The sequence below is a fragment of the Malaclemys terrapin genome, chromosome 1 (genome assembly GCF_027887155.1).
Source record: "Malaclemys terrapin pileata isolate rMalTer1 chromosome 1, rMalTer1.hap1, whole genome shotgun sequence".
Classification (NCBI taxonomy): domain Eukaryota; kingdom Metazoa; phylum Chordata; order Testudines; family Emydidae; genus Malaclemys; species Malaclemys terrapin.
This window is the reverse complement of record NC_071505.1, coordinates 5,883,992-5,909,063: the sequence shown is the minus strand read 5'-3', so window position 1 is coordinate 5,909,063 and position 25,072 is coordinate 5,883,992. Positions and strand designations below refer to the sequence as shown.

Here is a 25,072-nt window from a genome sequence, read left to right as displayed (position 1 = left end):
AGGTGGCTCTGGGCTGGGGTTGGGGTGCAGGAGGGGGCTCAGAGCTGGGGGTTGGGGTGAGGGGTGCAAGCTTTTGGAGGGAGTTTGGGTGCAGGAGGTGGCTGTGGGCTGGCGCGGGGGGTTGGGGTGCAGGCTCTGGGAGGGAGTTTGGGTGCAGGAGGGGGCTCTGGGCTGGTCCAGGGGATTGGAGTGCAGGAGAGGGCGTGGGTTGCAAGCTCTGGGAAGGAGTTTGGATGCAGGAGGTGGCTCTGGGCTGGGGTTGGGGTGTAGGAGAGAGTGTGGGGTGCAGGCTCCAGCCAGGAGGTGCTTACCTCGGGCGGCTCCCGGTTGGTGGTGCAGTGGGGCTGAGGCAGGCTCCCTGCCTGCCCTGGCCCCGCACAGCTCCCGGAAGTGGCTGACATGTCCAACTCCTTGGGGAGGGGCGGGGGCTCTGCATGCTGGCCACGCCCACAAGCGCCATGCCTACAGCTCCCTTTGGCTGCAGTTCCCAGCCAATGGGAGCTGCGGAGTCGGTGCTTGGGGCGCGGGCAGCACGCAGAGACCCCCTACCCCCCCCAGGGGCCACAGGGACATGCCAGCTGCTTCCGAGAGCGGCGCAGGGCCAGGGCAGGCAGGGAGCCTGCCTTAGCCCCGCTGTGCTGCCGGAGTTTTAGCACCTAAAATCTCCCAGTTTGGCTTCAATAGCCTCCGGGAGATAGAGCCTGATTCCGGGAGTCTCCCGGTGAAACCGGGATGGTTCGCAAGCCTATAACACACTCTGGGATGGTGACTCACAAAGAGACCTGGGCAAGGGATATTCTTCATTGGTAATAAGAGGTTCCTAATAGAAAAAAACAAAGTGTGTAACTATCTAGTGCAAGGCTGAATCCTTTATTTAATGTGACACTAACCCCCATGCATTGGCTTAACCACCTGCCCTCTGCCGCTGTTGTTCATGATGTGTTAGATTAATAGGGATTGTCCCGGACGTGCTCCATGATCTTCATTAGAGCCAGCCACGTTTCTTCAGCTGTTGGGATGATCTGGCTGGCTGGCAGGAGGAAGCCGTAGCGGCCAGTGTCTCGCAGCTCGAAGGTGTAGGAGTACTTGATCCCGTTGTCGTAGCTCCAGTCGATAGTGGTGCCATCAGCTTGGTCTGGAAGAAACAGAACCCAGGGCATAGCGTTGGAACCAAGACTGACATGTGAACAAAGCGGGAAAATTCAGGCTCTGCTTATACAAGGTGTAAAGGGATTGCAAGAAATGATTGCTCTGAGCCTGCGGTGGTGTGTGCCATGCTTTGCCTTCATCTGCTCACAACAGACCTGGCCTGGCACAAGCAGGGCCGGTGCTACCATTAAGGCAAACTAGGCGGTTGCCTAGGGCGCCAAGATTTGGGGGTGCCAAAAAGCGGTGCCCCCAATATTTTTTTTTACAGCGTTTCTGGGCTGGGCTGCCGGCGGCGCGCTGACACGTGCGGCTCAGACTCCCTCTCCCAGCGCAGTGGCCGCTCCATGCAATTATTGTCATTGCCGGCAGGGGCAGCGTGCTCGGGGAGGGGGTGTAGCAGAGGTGAGCTTGGGGGGGGAGCCCTGCAGCAGCTCCCACCCCCCCCAGCCTGAGGCACCCCCTCTGCGGCAGCTCCCCACCTCCCAGCCCGGGGAGCCGTGCGGCAGCTCCCCACCCCAGCTCATCTCTGCTACTCCCCCTCCCCGAGCGCGCAGTAGCCGCTCCACTTCTCCCGGCTTGCGGCGCCAATCAGCTGTTTGGCACCACAAGTCTGGGAGGGGAGGAGAATTGGAGCGGGGGCGGTGTGCTCGGGGAGGAGGCGGAGCAGAGGTGAGCTGGGGAGCTGTTGCACGGCTCCCGGAGGGGGGGGGAGCTGCTGCGGGGTGGGGGGTGTGCCTCAGGGTGGGGGGGGGGGTGGGGAGCTGCCGCAAGGCTGGGGGTGGGGCGCAATGTGGAAGTTTCACCTAGGGCGCAAAACTTCCTTGCACCGGCCCTGGGCACAAGTATCCATGGTACTTGCGGGCTGCAAGTCTTGGTCTTGGTCTCAGGTCCCCCTGAATATATGCAATCTACAAACATTCAGTCCCAGTGTGAACAGAAAGCCACATGCCTTGGAACTGCTCTGGTTCACCTCCCCCCTCCCCGCTCCCCAATGCAGTGTTTTGCAATTGAAAGTCACGCAGGTGCACATGGTCCCAGCACAAATTCTCAGCCCTGGTGCTTCAGTAGTCCCAGAATTCACAGGTACAACTACAGTTAAGGCATGTGCTGTGGGCAGACAGTTCACAATAGTTCCGTCCGAGATAATATTGCTGGGAACCATGCATCATTAGTTATTTGGTGACGGAAAGTGAAGAAGAACATGAGTCTTCTTCTGCCCAGCCCTGCCTGACTGACAAACCACTTACAGATGGTGTCGATCGTGCTCCCATAGGTGTATTTAGTCCCATGTAGTTCAGCTAAGGCAGCCACTGCCTCTCTGGCTAGATCATTCTGCAAACAAGAGAGTAAGAGGTGAAAGGCTGGGAGGTTCTTGAATACTTCCCTCCCTTCATGGAACAGCAGCATCCACACACATTTAGTGAATGGGATTAGTCTATTTAAATCCTGGGATGGGGGGCGGAGCTCATCAAAGCAATGAAAGGCCCCACCCCCCAGATGAGGGAGGGGCCACAGAACCCAGAATTGAACTGAATATGGGGACAAAAAATGAACATACAGAGATGGGGGTGCAGGCCCTAGAGTCAAAATGAGGGACACCGAGCACAGAACCCTGGACACAGGGCCGGCTCTGGCTTTTTTGCCGCCCTAGGCAAAAAAGCCTCCTGCCGCCCCCGGACCCCCGGCGGGAAGCGCGGCAAGGGAGGACGGCGAGCTCAGCTGTGGCCCTGCTCTCCCCGGCCGGCCGGAGTGCCATGGAGAGGGTGGCAAGCCTGGCTGCGGCCCCGCTTTCCCCAGCCGGCCAGAGCGCCGGGGGAGGGTGGCGAGCCCACCGCAGCTCCGCTCTCCCTGGCGGCCGGAGCCGGGGGGGAGGGCAGCAAGCCCGGCCACGGCCCCGCTCTCCCCGACCGGCCAGAGCACCAAGAGGAGGGCGGAGAGCCTGGCCGCGGCCCCACTCTCCCCGGCCAGCCGGAGCGCCGCCCCTCTCCAGGTGCCGCCCCAAGCACGTGCTTGGTAGGCTGGTGCCTGGAGCCAGCCCACTGCTCCCAGAAGGAATCCAAGGAGTCTGTGGATGCCACCCAGAGGAAATCTAGCCCTGAAGACCAAAGTCCAATATCTGTCCTTAGAAGAGGTGCATCATGGACAGCTTCTCCCACCCTGCCCTGTCCAAGGGGCTCAGACCCAGCGCCACAAAGGTATTTAGGCACCTAATTTCCATTAAATTAGGACCCTAAAAGCCTTTGTGGATCTGGGCCGGAGTGCAGAGCTGGAGGGGGTGTGGGGTGGGCCACCCCTCTGGCAGCGAGGTAAGCACAGCCTCCAGACCCGTTTGTTCTGTTGCCAGGCTGATGAGAGGGCAACCAGGCTGGTGCTTTTGATGACAGGGATTCCTGTCCATTAGGAAGAGGCTGAGAGCGCCAACCCGTTTCAAAATCAGCTTCCAGATGGCCGTGAGTTTCACTCACCCCCAGGGTCCAGCTTTGAAGCTCGGCTCGATGGGTACGTCTGCACTACAGCCTGGAGGTGCAATTCCCAGCTTGGGTAGACGTAGGAGTGCTAGCTCTGCTGGGGCCTAGCACTCTAAAAATCGCAGTGTGACCGTGGCAGCATAGGCCACCCCCTGAGTGGATACCTAGGATCTCAGACAGGGCCACCATGGTCACACTGCTATTTTAACATGCTCGCTCAATCAAAGTTTGCACGTACCTATCGCCCCGAGCTGGGAATTACACCTCCCAACTGCAGTGTAGCTGTACCTTGTATCCATCCAAGCCGCGGAGCCACCAGGCCCTCGCACTCAGCTGTTTTAGCCCTCATGAGAGCTTGTTCTCACCAGTTCCTGGTGGTCAGGAGCAGGCTCTGCCTTGTAGCCATAGGGGAACAACAGCATCTGGGAATAGCTGTGGATGGAGAGCAAGGCTTTCACGTTGCCATGGCTCAGGACGAAGTCTACAATGGATTTCACTTCGCTCTCAGAGTGAGGGGAGGGTCCGTGGTACGTTTCTGCACAGGGATTGCTACTGGAACCAGGGCCTGTGATGAAACACATGGGGTGGCAAATGAAAAGACAGCAGATTTGTGAAAAATGGGCATTTGCATGGGTGAGTAAAACATTTGTTTTTCTAGGGGGGAAAAAAACCCAACAGAATTGAAGATTATTTCCTCAGTAATAAACGGGACAAGTCCCAGGTTTCTAATTGATATTTGCAAACAATCCGGAATCTGTTTCACTTCATTAGACAATGTGCCAGCGTTTTAAAGAGACGGCGCAGTGATGAATCACCTCTAATGTAACGCCACTAAACTCCCTTCAGAAAACAGGAATTAATAAGATTATGTGAGTCCTGCAAAATAATGCAATATTGCATTAGTCACCAGCGGTGGTAGAATTGTGTGTTATTGTGGTACTAAGGTAGTGATCTAGGTAACTCATATGTAGCATATACTAGTACGTGGCTTTAAGAACAAATTGATTAGAGAATCCATATTCTAGGGTTGCCAGATGTCTGGTTTTCTATCAGAAAGTTCGGTCGAAAGGGGACCTGTGCAGTGTCCGGTCAGTACTGCTGACTGGACACCAAAAATCCGGTTACCGCAGTAACCTGCCTCTGCCGCTGGGAGGGCAGGAAGAATACCTGCTTCTGGAGGAGCTCAGCTGATGGAGAGAAGCTTAATCTGAGGGACTGGCTCCCGGCTCGAGCGGAGAGATAGGTAGTGGTGCTGCCAGCGGGAGGGATCCTGACAGTGTTCGGGGAGCAGGGCTGGCAGCCGGGCTCGCTGCCCGTGATGGCCCAGCGCGGCTTCTCAGCCTCCCAGGGCCACAGCTCTTTCCGGCCCCTCGCTCTGGGGATTGACCCCCCCACACACACTCCTTTGTACCCCAATTGGGCAGGCAGGCTCCTTGTCAGCTCCTCCCAGCCAGGTCTGCAGGTGGCAGGTGAGTCCCTGGGGAAGTGGGAAGCAAGGGAGCAACGGGCGAGGGAGGCAAGGAGTGACCAGTGAGACCTGCAGTGTCTAGTTTTGAAAAATTGGAAAGTTGTCAGCGGCGCCATCTTTCTGAGTTGCTGGGGGCTGCTCGACCCCTGCTCCGCCACAGGCCCCACCCCCACTCCCTCCCTTTCCCCAACCCCCGCCCCGCCTCTTCCCACCCCATTCCTCCCCCGAGTAAGCCCCACCCTCACTCCTCCCCTCCCCTCCAGCGCCTCCTGCACGCTGCTGAACAGCTGATCCGTGGCAGGTGGGAGGCGCTGGGAGGGAGGGGAAGGAGCTGATCGGCGGGGCCCGCTGGCGGGTGGGAGGCGCTGGGAGGGAGGGGGAGGAGCTGATCGGGGAAGCTGCCGGTGGGAGCTGAGCACCCACTATTTTTTTTCCATTGGTGCTCCAGCCCCGCAGCACCCACAGAGTCGGCGCCTATGCTAATAATGACTTCCTGTCCGACAGAAACCTGAGCAGATGATTCCATTTCCTGAACAGAGCAGAACTTACCACTCCACTGAAACAGAGAATAATAAATACATATTTCATGTCTTTAATATAACAAGTCTTGTGAGCTCTAACGATAATCCCAACGCATGTCCTGCATTGAGTGCAGGGGACTGGACTACGGGACCTCTGGAGGTCCCTTCCAGTCCTATGATTCTATGACTCCATGTGCTCCCAGTAAAAAGACAGACATTAGGGATTAATAACTATCTGACATGCCCACGGCCGTTCTGTACCTCCGAAGCCTGCATCCCAGTTCCTGTTGGGGTCCACGCCACGGCAGGAAGATCCAGCATTGATGGACCTGGTCTTCCGCCACATGCGGTTCTAAAAGCAAGGGGGACCGTGTGGTTTGATTAATGGAAAGATGCTAACAGGTGGGTCTCAAGTAGGGTGACCAGACAGCAAGTGTGAAAAATCGGGATGGGGGTGGGGGGTAATAGGAACCTATATAAGAAAAAGATCCCAAAATCGGGACGGTCCCTATAAAATCGGGACATCTGGTCACTCGAGTCTCAAGTCATTTTCATCTTTGCTCCGTTATTACACAACAGAGGCAGAAGGGGGCAGAGTTTGCCAGTTAAATCAATGGGATGCGGTTTGGACTGTGAAGCAGTTGCCTCACTTGGGGGCACGAGCCGGTAGGCCTCAGAGAGGCCTAATTTGGCTCAGTTGCTCTTCTGCACAGCCCATGCTCAGCCTTCATCTCAACATGCAGAAACCACAGAGAGGGCTTGATGGGGTGGGAAGGAGATACACAGGACCTGCAGAAGGGTCGTTGACTCTGCGCAGTACCACAGAGATGCCCACCCTGCCCAAAAAAACCACGATGCCCCAAGAAGGGCCTGAGATGGCTGGTGCCTGAAAGCAGCCCTGCATGTACTAATCATGCAGACAAGGAGTGAGAACTCCTCTTCCCTCCACTCCTTCCTCCTTCCCCCAGAGGCACTTACTGTGCTGTGTGTATAAGCAAACCCGTCGGGATTGGTGACTATCTCGAAGAAGATGTCTACGGTGTCCAGGATGGCAGCCAGCGAGGCATCCTTGCCATATTCAGTGACTATCTGCATGGAGAGAAGGTCTGAGTTACCCTGAATTCCCATTTCTCACAGAGTGAGGTCCTAACAACTAACCAGAGTTGATCTATTAAGGGTAACAGTACAAAACAGAGTGATTATATGAGAGTAGGCATAACATTAGGAGAATGGTGTGACGTTGCACTCTATATGATTTTATGAAAATATGCTAACGTAACTGGGATATGCTTCATGCTAAAGGTCTCTTGTAAGGTGTTGTTACAAAGCTTATAATCTACTGAGTGTTGTCATCCTATTTGTATAAATGTACCACTCTTGTATCTGAAACTAGAACTATGAAATATCACTCTGAGGGCCTATTGTAATTATGTAAAGTGTGGGCCATTAACGGTGGTTTGGAATCTTGATGACTCCCATTAACCAGGACAATTGACTGCAGATGGCTCTGTTTTACCTGTAAGTCTTCCTGTATACATGTGTGCTGGCAAGTGGGCAATGAAGTCTTACAGTGACATGAGATCACATCACCTGAACTGGAATCCATCTTTAACCTGGTGCTTTTCCATTGAGAAGGGGGTGGGGTGGGAACCCAGAGGGACAAAGGATTCTCGCCTTATGCAGAAGATATATAAGTGAGTGGAACAGAGAAAAGGGGGCAGCCATCATGAGAAATCCCCGAGCTATCACCTGAGCTGGAACTAGGGCTGTACCAGGGGAAAGGATTGGGCCCAGACTAGGAAGGCGTCCGGTCTGAGAAAGAAACGTATTGAAACATCTCTGAGGGTGAGATCTTATCTGTATTCAGTTGTATTACTGAATTAGACTTAGATTTGCGTGTTTTGTTTTATTTTACTTGGTAATTTACTTTGTTCTGTCTGTTACTACTTGGAACCACTTAAATCCTACTTTCTGTATTTAATAAAATCACTTTTTACTTATTAATTAACCAGAATCTGTATTAATACATGGGGAGGGGGGACAGCTGTGCATATCTCTCTATCAGTGTTATAGAGGGCAAACAATTTATGAGTTTACCCTGTATAAGCTTTATACAGAGTAAAATGGATTTATTTGGGGTTTGGATCCCATTGGGAGTTGGACATCTGAGTGTTAAAGACAAGATCACTTCTGTTAGCTGCTTCCAGGTTAAGCCTACAGCTGTTAGGGGACGTGGTTCAGACCTGGGTCTGGGTTTGCAGCAGGTTAGCGAGTCTGGCTCAAACCAGGCAGGGCACTGATGTCCCAAGCTGGCAGAGCAGGAAAGCAGGGGCTGAGGTAGTCTTGGCACATCAGTTGGCCATTCCCAAGGGGGGTTCTGTGATCCAACCCGTCACAAATGGCAGAACCATTGTCTGGAACCATTGTCTGGAAGCTGAAGCCAGACATAAGAACATAAGATTGGCCCTACTGGATCAGACCAAGGGTCCATCTAGCCCACCATCCTGTCTTCCAACAGTGGCCAGTGCTAGGCGCCCCAAAGGGAATGAACAGAACAGGTAATCATCAAGTGATCCATCCCCTGTTGCCAATTCCCAGCTTCAGACAAATTCACATCAGAAATTAGTCACACATTTTTAACAGTGATGGGGACCACTGGGACAAGCTACCAAGGGAAGTGGTGGATTCTCCATCTCTTGATATCTTCAGGTCAGTACTGGTTGCCTTTGTGGAAGAGATGATTTATCTAAACACAAGTTATGCTTTAGTGCAGCACAAGCTTTTGGACTCAATACAGGGGCAACTTGGTGCAATTTAACAGCCTGTGATATACAGGAGACCAGATGAGATGATCTAATGGTCTCTTCTGGCATTTTTCTCTATTAATCTATGAATTAGCTGGTGGGTCTCAGTCCACTTTCTAGTGAACAAAGGTCCACATTGCCAAATCACCAGCAGGTGCTAATTGACCCATTTGTCTGCCATCTCAGCAAAGAGATCAAGTGGGATATGGAGAGTGAACGAGATGGCAGTTCAGTTATGTCCTCTCACCCCTAGAGATTGGTCCCACATAGCTCTGTCATTATGAAGAGTTTATGAATCTGCTCTGTTCTCACTGACCCTCAGTCTAACTCTGCCATCTCTCAACTCGTTGGGCATTAGATATATTTAGTATTACTAGTATCCATAATCCCACCGGGTATAAATAATCCTGCCGCAGTGCCAGAGGGCTGTTCTAGATGACCTCTTGAGGTCCCTTCCAGCTCTACATGTCTATGGTTCTATGATTACCTTGTTGGCAGTCCACACTCCGGTCGCCTGGGTGATCCACTCTCGAGAGTGAATGCCAGTATCAATCCAGATTGCAGGACGGTTAACGCCTCCTGTGCTGAACTGCAGGAGAAGTCAGCAAACAGAACATGCCTATATTAACTGCAGTCTAGGCATCGGCTAGTATGTATACTCATGCATATATGTAACATACGGAGTCAGGCGTTTGCTCTGATAGTGTAAATGCCTATCATTTGATATCTGGCTGGCGAGATTTTATGGAACCAGGTATCAGAGAATCCCTCCCTCTCTGGATTGCTGGTGCAGTTTCTTCTGAGCTCGCCTGGATTAATCTCTCAGTCAAAGTCAGCTGTAATTTTAGTAACTTTTCCCTAGTCTCCTGATGATTATTAAACCCAGAGATTCTTTCATTGATTCAGGGTTTTAAATCATATCTGACATTGATCACTTTGGTTTTAAGAAAAAGTGCTTCAGCCGCCCGTTATGTCTCTCCGTTGCTCCTCGTTATATACCATCCATTGCTGCTCCCCCTTGCCCTATTAAAGATTTATCCTGTGGACAGACTGCTCCAGAATCTACATAAAGTTAACTCTCTGCCTTTGCTGGAAATTCTTAAACTGTGCTAGTGAGATATTTGAGTAAGGGGAAGGATGGATGTACCATCCACTGTGTGGTATGACTACGTTTTCCTGGAGCTATTGGTTCCAATTCAGCAAAGCACTAAAGTACATGCTTAACTTTAAGCATGTGTGTAGGCTCTGTTGACTCCCATGGGACTACTCGTTCTGAGGGGCTTTGTTGTCATATTGAATGATTAACGTTACGTGCACTACCTACCTTTAGCACATAAAGAGGTCGCTTTTCATAGCTCTGCCCAATCTGAATTTTGCTAACCAGGTCTGGATTTTCAGTCACAAGATTGTCCATCCAGCTGTAGATCTAAAAGGAAGAGTAGTCAGCGCATGCACATTAAACTGGCCTTGTGGGTTTCTGTGACAGAATACACCCCTGCAGTCACACCTTACACACCATTGTATTTATCTTTGTATAAGGTATGCCTTGTAAGGTATAATTGGAAAACTCATAATTTGCTGGCCAGTATGGTCCTGATAAAATATACGTGGCAACATTGTATATGAAGTTATAAGATTTCCCTGTACAATGTTCAAAACTCACGGAGCATCAAACTGGTCAAACAGGCCTGTCTTGACCAAAGGAGTGTATGTTTGCCTTAATTTGCATTTAAACAGTAAACAGAATCATCAAGCAGGAAGGAAAAACAAAGGAATCTCAAACAAGTGGGAAAAAACAGCAGGGAACATCCTTCCACACAGACTCATTGTCTCCTAGTTCCTAGCTGTCCAGGAGAGGGCTGGGCAATAAGGACATACATTTATGGGCAAAAATCTGGGTCTGGGGGTGTGTTGGGGTCATCCTGCAGTATAACCCAGGCTGGTGAGGGCCAAAGTGTGGCTGGCAGGCTGCAGTTACACATAGACACACAGGGTGTGACTTGCATGTTGGAAGGCTGTTTGTGAGCAGCCCAGGTGCGAGCTATTTCAGCAAGGCCTTGTAAGGCACGCAAGGCTGCAGGGGAGGGGTGACACAGCCACCCACTGGGTTGAACTGTACCCCGGTAGGTCACAGTTTTCATTCTTTGTTCTCAGGTAACACAGGGGTTCCCAGCCTTCGTGTGGTGAGCAGCAGGTGCCTACAGCCATTGAGACCCTGATCTTTTACACATCAAGGGTCTTCCACTAGATTAGATTTGCTTTGCCTGTTATACCTGGATGCCAGAAGCCCCCCTACACCATTGTATTAATTCCCCTGGGTCCTCCCACACAGCAACATGGGAGCCAGTTTGAAGGATTCCAGGAGGCCTCTGAGGACCACTGTATGACAATTGGTGAGAACACTGATGTCACACAAGGTTCCATCCTCCACCATGAAGCCGGTGCTCTGATTACACCTGAACTTTGGATCCACAGATGAGGCAAAATGGGTCTCCCAGCAGAGAAGGTAACTGCTGGGAGAATAAGTAGCTAGCTACAAAGGCAGAAAGGAATGATGGTTGGGTCTCCTGGCTGGAAGTTTTGCTTCCAGTCTGGGCAGAAGGGACCTAGAAGAAAAGAATATCTTCAGGGTAACCCCCCCTGAGAGGATCTCCCAACAAAATTCTCCACTAAACGCCTACAGCAGGAGGCCGTATTTATAGCCACAGAATTGGCCACAATATGGCCTGACCTTCTGTCTGCATTCCCTGAAGGAAATGAAGAGAACATGCTGCAAAGGAAAGTACCTCTTCAATGGTGTGGTAGGAGGAGAAGCTGAAGCTGTTGCTGCTTCTCTCGAACTGCCTGGACACCATCATGGCCTCTTTTTCCTCATCCAGTAATTCCTTTTTAAAAAAAAACACAACCATGTACAGCGAAGAGGGGAGCATTTGTATGTTTTCCCACATGGAATGTATTATGGCCAACTGAACCTGAGCCCTTCAGTATTAGAGGCACAGGCCCCTAGCAGTTAAGCTCACGGATTACCTCCTTGAAGTCTGTCTAGTAAGCTGTTATAGTCAGTGAGGTCAACCACTAGTGGGCGCTATCACATGTACTAAACTAGTACACGTATATACAAAGAACAGCTTTAAACATTCAGTTTAAAACTCAGTGTTCAATTGCCCTTCAGATCAAATCTCCGCCCTACAAAAAAGTGTTGACGAATTTAATGCTGATGATAAGTGCTGGAGAATGAAGGCCCCCACATATCAACAGAGCAAGAACAGCAAGGGCAGCAGCTTCCCGCCCAATATCCTGGGGGTGAACTCTAGACCCTGCAACCGGAGGGGCTAGTTTCAGGGATGAGATGGTAGTTCCATCTCATTCACTTCTTGTCCTCTTTGCTGAACACCCTCCGCCCCCAAAGGGGACACTTCATTCCAGGAGCAGCGACATTTTTTTGTGATGCAGACACCTGTCTAGTGACAAGATTCTGTTTTTCCAGCTCAGCATTTTTCTTATTCTGTCTGTCTTTCCTCAGCTAACTCACACCCAGTTCAGACCACACCCAGGGTGGTGAGGTTACTTTCTTGCACATGGCCATATATGCTGCAGGAGTCCCTACCTGCACGTCGTCTACCGTGATTGTATACAGAATGGTGTTAGACTCCAGGAAGACTTTGACTGCTTGGAGGCTATGGAAGGGGACTCTCGCATCCACTGGGAGACCAGGCTGGGCAGGGCTAAGCCAATAGTCAATCTGATTTAGAAAAGAAAAGCAAGGTTAACTCCATCCAAGGCTCTGTATTGCTCTACCTAGAGCTCTCCAGACACTGCAGAACGATACAAGTGAATTTAGTTAACACAGCCAGTCATGTTAGTTAATGATATCTTGTATTTATATAGTGCCTTTTATCCTTAAGGATCCCAAAGTGGTGCGCACGCGCGCACACACACACACACACGAATGACTTCAGCTGCCACTGAAATGCAGCCACCTCTAAGGTGGAACATGGCAGCTGTTTAACAGAACATAGCAACACTACTAGGGCTAGGTGAATTATTCATTGCAAATAATGTATTCATTTACTTTAGCCCTTTTTTCTAATTGCGAATTGCTCATGAACAGATCAAGATTTTTACAAATTTGTTCCTCATTCACTATTATTCGATGGATGTTTTATATAAACATATCTTGGCCTATGAGTCACTTCTGAATCATTTGCTGTGAAGGTTGCTTTGAATAGTCACTGTTTGTGACTTGAGTTGTTTTGAATGGACATACAGGCCACTGGGTGTTGTTTCTGTTCCCTGATTGGATTTATTTAACTCTTCAGATCAGGTTTCCAGTGCAAATGCTCATAGTTCCAAATTTAAAATCTGCTTTGTACAAATATTCTGCAATATTTGCTCACAGAATGCTGCTCCAGCCAGTAAACTTGTCTGCTAGAATAGTCTCAGGAAGCCAACATGAAAAAGGGTCAACACAGAAGAAGCAAATAGATTCTAAAATTCAAAATAATTTGGGCAGCATTAGTCCAGCTCTAAACACTGCACAACATTGAGGTTTTAAAGTGCAGAAGAATAAATAATATCTCAGTGAAGAGGGGGAATTCGAGATTGCAGAATTGAATTACCTGGTAAACCACTGGTATTAGTTCCCCAGCTCTTGAGAAAAGTGACAACAGGTCTTTAGCAACCACAAGTGGCCAGGATCTGCATTTTAAATCTGTAAGATGGCACTTGCTACATCATGTTGCCCTTAATTGCATGCTCAGGCATTGATTCATAGATTCATAGATTCTAGGACTGGAAGGGACCTCGAGAGGTCATCGAGTCCAGTCCCCTGCCCACACGGCAGGACCAAATACTGTCTAGATCATCCCTGATAGACATTTATCTAACCTACTCTTAAATATCTCCAGAGATGGAGATTCCACAACCTCCCTAGGCAATTTATTCCAGTGTTTAACCACCCTGACAGTTAGGAACTTTTTCCTAACGTCCAACCTAGACCTCCCTTGCTGCAGTTTAAACCCATTGCTTCTTGTTCTATCCTTAGAGGCTAAGGTGAACAAGTTTTCTCCTTCCTCCTTATGACACCCTTTTAGATACCTGAAAACTGCTATCATGTCCCCTCTCAGTCTTCTCTTTTCCAAACTAAACAAACCCAATTCTTTCAGCCTTGGAAAGGGGCATTGATAGAGGGGGCAAGGCTGCTGTCTACAGAATCACTAACTTCCAGCAATGCTCTGGCTTTTCTAGCGATGCTCTTACTCAAGTCTGAGCAAGTTCTGACCCTCCTACCACCTGACAGTAGAGGAGATCACAGCCCAAGGTGGTATGGCTGTAGCCCACAATTACAGAGAGTGTCTCCCTCATTTCTTACCTGAAGGTCTTCCAGCTCCCCCAGTTCCCTGAGTAATGCAATCTGCTCTTCGCTGCTGGCCCTGATGCGGAGAACCTGATCTCTGGTGAAGACAAAGCAACAAGAACAGACAGAAGATGACAAGAATGATGACGAAGAGCCAGCAACAGATCAGATGGGCTAACAGCAAAGGTATCGGAGTGGCGTGCTGAAGTTTACAGTGGGATTTGATGTGAGGAGGTCTGGAGGCTTAGTCAGATGATGAGGAGTTAAGGCACGTACAGAAGTTTTAAAATGTTACAAGCAGATTAGAGGTCTGGCATGAGGACCAAGAGGGCTGTGATGGGAGAGAGAACAGTTGCTGGGGATACCGGTTGTATTAATTTAGATGGAATAAATGGGCCAAAGGTGTTAAGATAACCTCGTCATTGTCCAATGTTAACAGTGTTAAACAAAGTTTGGAGTTTGGTATACAGAGACTTCAGTCTGGTTATTACCGGGCAGGCCCGCCCACAGCAATTCCGGGCCCCAGGGCCAGGGCCAGGGCCGTCCTTGGGTGTGTGTGTGTGGGGGGGGGGGGCCGGGGTGGAAATGACAAATCCATCACTTTCAGGAGCGACTGTGCTGTCCAATCGCACTGGCCCGTGGGACACCCCAAAGCGCAGGGCCGAGAGCGGTCGCATGCGCCTAGGAGCCCTGCGGCCCGCCCGGGCCCTTCTAAATTGCCTGGGCCCATGGGCAATTGCCCCCTTTCTCCCCTCCCCCCATCAGTGGGCCTGTTACTGGGTGGGCAAACACATAATTAAAAATCCTTTTCACCTTATAATAAAGATACAGAAAAGAAGGGAAAACTTGGAAACGTAAAGTATTAAGTAAGGCTTTCATTTTAACAACATCCCTTGTTCTCTTCCCATTTAGCTGGAGAGAGTTTTTAGAAAGAAAATCCCCCTTGTTTGACAGTCTCTTAGATCAGTGGTCTCCAAAGTGGGGTGTACGCCCCCCAGGGGGTATGCAAGAGGATCTTTGGGGGGTGCGGCAGGAGGAGCGCTTTTTTTTTTTTTTTTTTTTGCTTCGGCAGTTCGGGCGGGAGTCCGAGCGGCTTTTTTTTTTTTGCTTCGGCGTGGCAGGGGGTGTGTGCTCAAAAAATTTTAACTGATAGGGGTGCGCGATCAAAAAAGTTTGGAGACCACTGTCTTAGATGGTATCAAAGATGGTGATAACTGTCCTTTGGGGGAAAGGAGAAGATAGTTGAGATGGGCTGCGGTTGAGATATTGTTGCTCTTGTTAAAGTCCAGTCCCGTTTCATCTCAGGTGGTGTTTGGGATTCAACCAGTAGAGGTGGTGATGTCATCTGGGTCGTCTCTCTGGCCCCAGCTGGTCAGGACATCCCTCAGGATTAGGATGATGAAGGCCCAGGGTTCCAGAGGTGGCTGCCATGATGGTGAATATGATGCTCCAATAGCCAATTTTTCTCTCTAAGTCTTTCTTTAAGGCCCCACAAAGGGCATGGTGGGCAGAATAGCCCATCCCCCTCATTTTGTCCACCAATTAGGCCTAGTTTCCAACACAACAATTTTGGTTCGCTGGTATCTGGTTCTACACTTTTCTTGTTTACCAAGCAAGATTTTCACACAGTCCTTGAGTTATATCAGGAGTCCTGTTTGTTTGGACTAATTCAGTCTGTCTCCCTTCCATACCTTTTCCCATCAACTTTCTTTGTTACCAGTTATTGTGACATCTTATGAACTTACATTCGGTTTTTAGTCGAACTCACAATTTTGATCACAAAAGTGATCACAACATACCCTCATGGCCCAGGACTGATACAGTTCAAATGGGCATTGAAATCTTTGCTTTTGTCATGAGACCTTCCCAGAAAGCTAGAAAGTATCTATCAGGTGGCTGACATCTACTAGGACTCAGGGACAACAGGATTAATCACAAATCAGCCATCGTAACTTTGCTTGCCTAGAATATTTTGGGAGTTATTTCAGATTATCTTTAAAGGGCACGTAGTAAAAAAACAGGCTGATTCAAAACAGCCAATGAGATCTCATGGCGCATAGATGTCATGATAAATTAAACCACATCTTCCTAATAATCTCCCATGGGAAAGTGGTGGAAACCTCATTGTTCCAGATATTTAAAACTGGACTTTGTGAAACACCGGAGATTACACTGAAGGGAATAATTATGCCTCCACAAGGAGATGGACTAGATTATCTAAGGTTGTTTTCCATAGGTCATTTTCATTTCTAATTTCTATTATCCTAAAAGAAGGTATTAGTTCCAAATTGTTCTTAGAGGATCTCAGTTCCAAATTAAATCTGAATGACATGGCCAGGAGAAAGGTATTTTAGAAAACACCTTGCCCACTCCAGCATTGCGTGTGCAAAACACATAAGAAGAGCCTTTGAGTATATAAACTTTTCTTTACCTGAAAAAGCAAACCTAGGTATTGCCATCAGAAGAACCATTAGAAGGGTCCTTCAGGCTTCAGAGGCCATGTGGACAGATCTTCGCTTCTTCAGTTTCCCAGAAGTCTCTATTCAGTCCTTACTCAGACAAGGCTCCCACTGAAGTCCTGAGGTAGGTCTGCCATATTTGGCCAAGGAAAATTAGAGGTGGAAAAGACCTAATGGGTCATCTAATCTATTGCCTATTCCTTAGCAAGTACGAAATTGTTCCCTACATTCAGAGTCAGAAACATTGTTTGATAATCCTCCACCCAAAGCCTTTTTCCAGCTCATAACTATCAGAGGGAGGTGTGGGGGAAGCTCGTGTCATTGTCCTTTTTTAGTGCTGGGGAAAGCTGACCAATATATATCCCTGGAGATTTCAATTGTCTCTTTACCTCCAGGAAAAATACAGCACAGGCCAGGGGAGTGCAGACATCCCTATATCATTCTGCTAGTGTGCTTCAGACAGGACCTGGAGGTTCCACTTCTACGGGGAAAGGATAGTGGGTTCTCCATGGTGCCTTCAATTCTTGGCTTTTCTGATGAGACCGACAGGGCAGTGTGGGCACCTGCCCACTAGCAAATGGGGTGAGACCACAAAGACCACCAAGTAGTCATCAGGAAATAAACACTTCCTGCACAGGCTGGTTTGGACATATGGGTAAATGCTTCCAAGCTCATAACCAATCCTCTGAACCATCCAGTCCCCTGAGTGGCTCTGTACTCACCCCACAAAGAGCTTTTGGCTGAAGGCCGCAGCGAAAAGAACACCAAAAACCAGAAGCCCCCTCATGGTCAGCAATGAGAGATTGTCGCTCAGCCCCACTTCCTATATATTGTGGTTTTCCAACTATACTTTCTCAAGGACCCTTCCTTTCAGGGGCTGTTATTCGGGTCCATTCTGAGCACAGAGGCAGCGATAATGCGGCAAACAAATTAATCAAAACCATTTCCCAGGGACGGATGTGTTTGTTTGTTTGGAGAGGAAACTAAAGCATGTGACTTGCACACCTGAGCCAACAAACACCTTCCTCAGACTTTGTGACAAGCTCTCCTAAAACAAGCTTTGCATGATGTAACTGTCGCATGTTTTCTCACCAGTCATCACCGTGGGTATTTGCAATGTTATTTTTGAGATAGTGCAAGGTCAGCCCATTCTCTGAGGTGCTATTTCCCCTAACTCCCATCAGTAGGGGCAGGACTGCAGGCTGAGTGCCACAGACACAGTTCTTCATGCTCAAGAACAGAAGTCTGGTGACTTGAAATTGATGTGATAACAAATCCCTCGCCACCTAAGACTTCACGGGTGTCATTGTGCTGTGCACACAGTGTAACAACATCACACCCACCTAGAAGTTCATCATCGTCACTGTGGCCACTTGGACCTTCACGGCCAGGGCAGGGATAGAACTCACGTCAAGACTATCCTGCTCCAAACAAAGGCTCATGGTGCTGCTACTCAAGGATCTCTGTTGATAGTAGAAGGTTTGTGACACACAGCTGAACAGTTCAGATTACATTCCCAGAGCCGTGTTTCTCAATGACCGGTCTGTGGACCGGCATCGGTCCCTGAGATCTCCCTGACACAGTTTAGGAAGGCAGCAAGCCGGACCCTGGTCAGTGTTTAATTTGTAATGAAAGAGGTGCTGGGGCTCAAGCCATTTTTTTACATTCAGAACTGATGCAGCTGGCCCAGAGGTGCCGGGGCGATGAACTGCCAAGCCTAGAGGTGCCAGCGCTCAACACTGGCAAGCCCTGGCACAAATTAAACACTGTCCCTGGTATCAAAAAGGCTGAGAAACACTTCACAAGAGGGTGGTGGCACACACACACACACACACACACACACACACACACACACACACACACACCAGTCCTTTACAATACTTGTTTACAAGAGTTACTTTGAAGGTTTAAAAGTGAAGTTTGGTTGTGAAGAGTGACAGTGTAAAAATGGCACCTTCTTATCACTTGTATCACCTAGGAGCCTAAACATGGACAAGGACCTCACTGTTCTAGGTGCTGTACAAGCACAGAACACACAAGTGGGAGAGGGACAGATACACTTGTGACGTTATTGACATGAATTGTGACCGTATAGATCATTGTTACAATCAGGGTCCTGTAGTTGCACCAGGTCTTGTACAGAGGAGGTCAAGTGGGGTGTCTATGGAAAGGTTGTAGTTTACTGGTTATGATTATGCTGTCTGTATGTGTGTATCATTTTTGTATTTGAAGTTATGACTATTGGCTAGGTACTGGTATCTCGATGTGTTTGATTCTAAGTAGCCTCACTGAAGCATTTGGTCAGCTTCTTGAGAAAGGACTATTCTCAGTAAGTGCCCAATCAAGAAACACTTAATTGACAATGGACTTTGGGAGATGCCAATCCACATCTGAGCTTTCCTGGGAACATTCAAACTAACATGTAAACAATGGCATCGGCCTGCAAAAAGCTGAATCATTCATAGACATGTGACTTGCCCAGGTGCCTACAAACCCCATCTTGTTGTTGTGACTTTGGACAGGAGAACAAAGGGGTTTCTGCCCACAAGAAAGAGAATATAAGAGGCCCTGGAAGCCTCTCCATTTTGTCTTCAGTTGGCTCAAGAGATGGCCTCTCTACCCCAAAGAGATGCCTGAAAGAAACTGGAACAAAGGACAGTAACTACGGGGGTGTGAGTGATTGCTGGACCCAGACTAGGAAGGAGTCTACTCTGTGAAAGAAGCTTCCTGGAACATCTCTGAGGGTGAGATTTACCTGCATTTAGTTTCCTACCGTAGTAGCCTTAGCCTTGCATGTTTTTGTTTTATTTTGCTTAGTAACTTATTTGTTCTGTCTGTTATTACTTGGAACCACTTAAATCCTACTTTTTATATTTAATAAAATCAATGTTGCTTATTAATTAACCCAAAGTAAGTAATTAATACCTGGGGGAGCAAACAGCTGTGCATATCTCTCTATCAGTGTTATAGAGGGCGGACAATTTATAAGTTTATCCTGTATAAGCTTTATACAGAGTAAAATGGATTTATTCAGGGGTTGGATCCCATTGGGAACTGGGTATCTGGGTGCTGGAGACAGGAACACTTCTTAAGCTGTTTTCAATTCAGTCTGCAGCTTTGGGGCGCGTGGTTCAGACCCTGAGTCTGTGTTGGAGCAGACTGGCATGTCTGGCTCAAGCAGTCAGGGTTCTGGAGGCCCAAACTGGCAGAGAAAACAGGCTCAGAGGTAGTCTCAGAACATCAGGTGGCAGTCCCAAGGGTCACAATACCTTAAGAACACAACCATAGAATCATAGAATATCAGGGTTGGAAGGGACCTCAAGAGGTCATCTAGTCCAATCCCCTGCTCAAAGCAGGACCAATTCCCAGCTAAATCATCCCAGCCAGGGCTTTGTCAAGCCTGACCTTAAAAACCTCCAAGGAAGGAGACTCCACCACCTCCCTAGGTAACGCATTCCAGTGTTTCACCACACTCCTAGTGAAATAGTTTTTCCTGATATCCAACCTGGACCTCCCCCACTGCAACTTGGAGATTGCAGTACTAGCCAAGCAAAGAGATGAGCCTAATGTAGCCACAGCTTGATGGGCAAAAAAATCCTTTACCAATCCAGTAGTGAATCCCTTTATCTGTCTATCTAATGTGCCACCTGATTAATTTCCAGGTACTGGTCTTATGTCCCTTAAGTCTGAATAAATATTACATTCTTCCACAAAACATGAATTTGTCTTCCAGTCCAACATGGGAAGGGAGTGAGTAACCCACCAGCTGCTGGGAACGCTGGAGGACACACAGATAAGCCTGTTAAATGTTGATTGACAAATTGTTACACCAGAGGAAGAAAACACTAATCTCTGGTCCTTAATGTGGCTTGGATCCATGACCATGAGCTGCCCTCATATTGTTCTCAAGCCAGGAGAAACGAGCTTGAAATAAACAGGGCCACCACCAAGCAGCTGCTCCAAATGAGTCTGAGGTGGGAGCAGAGCATGCAGTGTGCCAGTCATATGGCTTAGTTATATTACTGGTGGTCAGGACAAATTCAGCTCTGGTGAAAAGGGGTTGCAACTCCACTGAAGTCAATGTGGTTGCATGAGCCAAGATTTGTCCCTATATTTTTAGTTTTCCCATTCGGGTTGAAGGGACACTGTCATATAATAAACACATTTCCTTCCCTGCACTACTAACAACACTGGAGAACAATAAAACGGAACAAATTTTTAAAAGCTAACTTACTTTTTATCATTTCTGCTCTTTGTTTAGTTGTTATATTTCACTCAAAAACCGATGGATATGTTTCACTCTCAGACTCTCTTGCACTAGCTTAATGCTCCAGTGTAGATAGACACTTACAGTGACACTAAGGGTATGTCTACACTACGGGATTACTCCGATTTAACAGAATTCGATTTTTGGCAACAGATTGTATAAAGTCGAGTGCATGCGGCCACACTAAGCACGTTAATTCGGCGGTGTGCGTCCATAGTTCCGAGGCTAGCGTCGACTTCCGGAGTGTTGCACTGTGGGTAGCTATCCCATAGCTATTCCATAGTTCCCGCGGTCTCCCCCGCCCATTGGAATTTTGGGTTGAGATCCCAATGCCTGATGGGGCAAAAAATATTGTCGCAGGTGGTTGTGGGTACATGTCGTCAGGTCCTCCTCTCCCTCCCTCTCTCCCTCCGTGAAAGCAACATCAGACAACCGTTTTGCGCCTTTTTTCCTGGGTTACCTGTGCAGACGCCGTACCATGGCAAGCATGGAACCCACTCAACTCAGCTCAGCTCAACGTTGGGGAGGGATAGCTCAGTGGTTTGAGCATTGGCCTGCTAAACCCACAGTTGTGAGTTCAATCCTTGAGGGGAACACTTAGGGATCTGGGACAAAAATCAGTACTTGGTCCTGCTAGTGAAGGCAGGGGGCTATTAATATTATTAAAACACAGCAGTCATGAACATTGTAAACACCTCGTGCATTATTGTGCAGTTTATGCTGAACCAGAACCTGCAAAACTAGGCAAGGAGGTGGTGATGAGGACATGGACACAGAATTCTCTCAAAGCGCAGGCCCGGGAGCTTTGGAGATCATGGTGTTAATGGGGCAGGTTCATGCCGTGGAACACCAATTCTGGGCCCAGGAAATAAGCACAGACTGGTGAGACCACATAGTGTTGCTGGTCTGGGACGATTCCCAGTGGCTGCAAAACTTTCACATGTGTAAGAGCACTTTCATGGAACTTTGTGACTTGCTTTCCCCTGCCCTGAAGCACCAGAATACCAAGATGAGAGCAGCCCTCACAGTTGAGAAGCGAGTGGTGATAGCCCTGTGGAAGCTTGCAACGCCAGACATCTACCAGTCAGTCGGGAATCAATTTGGAGTGGGCAAATCTACTGTGGGGGCTGCTGTGATGCAAGTAGCCAAAGTAATCACTGAGCTGCTGCTACGAAAGGTTGTGACTCTGGGAAATGTGCAGGTCATAGTGGATGGCTTTGCTGCAATGGGATTCCCTAACTGTGGTGGGGCGATAGATGGAACCCATATCCCTATCTTGGCACTGGACCACCAGGGCAGCCAGTACATAAACCGCAAGGATACTTTTCAATGGTGCTGCAAGCACTGGTGGATCACAAGGGACGTTTCACCAACATCAACGTGGGCTGGCCGGGAAGGGTTCATGATGCTCGCATCTTCAGGAACACTAATCTGTTTAAACGGCTGCAGCAAGGGATTTACTTCCCAGACCAGAAAATAACCGTTGGGGATGTTGATATGCCTATAGTTATCCGTGGGGACCCAGCCTACACCTTAATGCCATGACTCATGAAGCCATACACAGGCAGCCTGGACAGTAGTCAGGAGCTGTTCAACTACAGGCTGAGCAAGGGCAGAATGGTAGTAGAATGTGCATTTGCACATTTAAAGGGTCGCTGGCGCACTTTACTGACTCGCTCAGACCTCAGCCAAACCAATATTCCCATTGTTATTGCTGCTTGCTGTGTGCTCCACAATCTCTGTGAGAGTAAGGGGGATACCTTTATGACGGAGTGGGAGGTTGAGGCAAATCACCTGGCCACTGATTACGCACAGCCAGACATCAGGGCGATTAGAAGAGCACACCAGGAAGCGCTGCGCATCAGAGACTTAGTTTCATGACTGGCCAGGCTACGGTGTGACAGTTCTGTTTGTTTCTCCTTGATGAAAACCCGCCCCCTTGATTGACTTATTCCCTGTAAGCCACCCACCCTCCCCCCTTCGATCACAGCTTGCTTGCAAAGGAAATAAAGTCACTATCATTTAAAAACCATGTATTCTTTATTAATTGATCATAAAAATAGGGAGAGAACTGACAAGGTAGCCTGGGTGGGGTGTGGGAGGAGGGGAGGAGAGAAGGAAAAGGCCACTTCAAAACTTGTTGAATGACAGCCTTCTGTTGCTTGGGCTGTCCACTGGGGTGGAGTGGCAGGGTGCATGGAGCATCTCCCCCACACCCAGGTTCTTGGGCGTCTGGGTGAGGAGGCCATGGAACTTGGGGAGGGTGGTTAAACAGGGGCTGCAGTGGCACTCTGTGATCCTGCTGCCGTTCCTGAAGCTCCACCAGACACCGGAGCATGTCCGTTTGATCCCGCAGTAGCCCCAGCGTTGCATTCTGCCTCCTCTGATCTTCCTGCCGCCACCTCTCATCTCAAGCGTCCCTCCTGTCCTCACGTTCGGTACAAGGTCACATTTTGCATCTTAATATTGGCCAATGGGCCCCTCCCCCCACCACTTGGCTAACTGCGGGGAGGATTTCTTTTCAGCCACAGGCAAACAGCCCAGTAGGAACGGCCACCTCAGAATGTCCCTTAATTAAATTTCCTTATTTCAACCAGGTTACCATGAACGATATCACTCTCCTGAGGATAACACAGCGAAATAAAGAACGGCTGTTGCCTGAACGCCAGCAAACACCGGGACCATACGCTGCCAGGCTTTGTCATGCAGTGGTACCAGATTACTTGCTACTAGCATGGCTTGGTCAAGTGTCCTACCATGGAGGACAGAATAAGGCTGCACCGCCCAGAAACCTTCTGCAAAGGCTTTTGGAGTACCTCCAGGAGAGCTTCATGGAGATGTTCCTGGAGGATTTTGGCTCCATCCCCAGACATGTTAACAGACTTTTCCAGTAGCTGTACTGGCCGTGAATGCATCCCAAGTCCTCAGGGCAAATTAATCATTAAAAAACGCTTGCTTTTATATCATATTTTATATTTACAAAGGTTGTAATCAGGCATGGACTCACCCCTGCGGCGCCTCCTACTGGTTGTCTCGGGAATTAGCTCACCAGCATCCAGAGCGCCCTCTGCAGGCCAGGTGTCCCGCTTGTCGTTAGCCCCCCGTGTCCCTCTCAGACCCCAGTGCCCTTGGCTTGGGTGCTGCCCCCCGGCAGTATCCCACTCTCTCTCTAGGTCTCCCCACGCAGGGGAACCCCAACCCCCTATCCCAGGGGAACCCCTACTGCCAGTCACCATCTAGCCCTCACACCCTGGGGCAGACTGCCGTCTATCAGCCAATCATCACCGGCAACAAGGGGTTTGGACTGGCTGCCTTCACCCACCCTCAGGTTGCCCCTCTGCAACCCCAATACCTATATGGGCCTAGGACCAGGCCCTGCAGCCTGGGGAGTTGCTGGCCTAGGGCTTCCCAGCCCCCAAGGCCTTTCCCCAGCCCTGCCTCACTCTAGGTCCCCGGTGAGCTCCCTGCAGCCAGGCCTGTCTCTCTCTCCTGTCAGAGAGAGAGTCCTCTGCTCTGCCTGTCCTGGCCTTCTTATAAGGCTGAATGGCTCAGTTTGGGGTGTGGCCCCAGCTGCAGCCACTTCCCCAATCAGCCAGGGTTTTGCCCCTTTACACAGCCCCAGCCCTCTGCAGGGCTTTTCCAACCCCTTCAGGGCTGAAGCGGGCTTTCACCCCGCTACAAAGGTACACTCACCAGAGGTCCCTTCTACGGCTTCATGGTCCAGGATACTGCCTTGGGAGGGTTGGGAGGCTATTTCAGTCAGGCTGAGAAAAAGATCCTGGCTGTTGAGGAGAACGGTGTGCTGTATGCTCTCCGCAAGCTCGTCCTCCTCCTCCTCCTCATTTTCCCCATCCACAAAATCCTCAGGCATGGCTGAGAGTGACCCCTCATTGGAATCCACGGTCAGGGGTGGGGTAAATGGCGGCCCCCCCTAGAATTGCATGCTGCTCAGCATAGAAGCGGCATGTCTGTGGCTCTGCCCCGGAGAGTCCGTTTGCTTCTTTGGTTTTCTGATACGCTTGTCTGAGCTCCTTAACTTTCATGCGGCACTGTAGCGAGTCCCTATTGTGGCCTCTCTCCATCATGCCCTTGGAGATTTTTTCAAATGTTTTGGCATTTTATCTTTTGGAACGTAGTTCTGCTAGCACGGAATCATCTCCCCATACAGCGATCAGATCCAGTACCTCCTGTACGGTCCATGCTGGAGCTCTTTTTCGATTCTCGGACTGCATGGTTACCTGTGCTGATGAGCTCTGCATGGTCACCTGTGCTGATCAGCTTTCCACGCTGGGCAAACAGGAAATGAAATTCAAGAGTTCGCGGGGCTTTTCCTGTCTACCTGGCCGGTGCATCCGAGTTCAGATTGCTGTCCAGAGCGGTCACAATGGTGCACTGTGGGATAGCTCCCGGAGGCCAATACCGTCGAATTGTGTCCACACTAACCCTAATTCGAATCGGCAATGTCGATTTCAGCGCTTCTCCCCTCGTCGGGGAGGAGTACAGAAATTGATTTTAAGAGCCCTTTATGTCGAAGTAAATGGCTTCATTGTGTGGACGGGTGCAGGGTTAATTCGATTTAA

General features: G+C 49.4%; 1 protein-coding gene and 1 long non-coding RNA gene across 2 annotated transcripts; one reads left to right on the top strand and one right to left on the bottom strand.

Annotated features, from left to right (window-relative positions):
- Positions 1-854: 854 nt before the first annotated feature.
- On the bottom strand, positions 855-17,058 carry LOC128829847 (carboxypeptidase A1-like). The gene is made up of 11 exons (XM_054015239.1): positions 16,948-17,058; positions 13,782-13,863; positions 12,018-12,152; positions 11,197-11,295; positions 9,735-9,836; positions 8,898-8,999; positions 6,585-6,695; positions 5,868-5,958; positions 3,983-4,182; positions 2,397-2,481; positions 855-1,135 (listed from the first exon to the last, which is right to left on the bottom strand). The coding sequence occupies exons 1-11, from the start codon at positions 17,010-17,012 to the stop codon at positions 948-950; spliced, it is 1,260 nt and encodes a 419-aa protein (XP_053871214.1). The 5' UTR covers positions 17,013-17,058; the 3' UTR covers positions 855-947.
- A 1,037-nt stretch (positions 17,059-18,095) lies between these two features.
- On the top strand, positions 18,096-23,460 carry LOC128829852 (uncharacterized). Its single transcript, XR_008443494.1, has 2 exons — positions 18,096-18,969; positions 23,090-23,460. It is a non-coding gene; the product is annotated as an uncharacterized LOC128829852 (long non-coding RNA).
- The last annotated feature ends 1,612 nt before the right edge of the window (positions 23,461-25,072 follow it).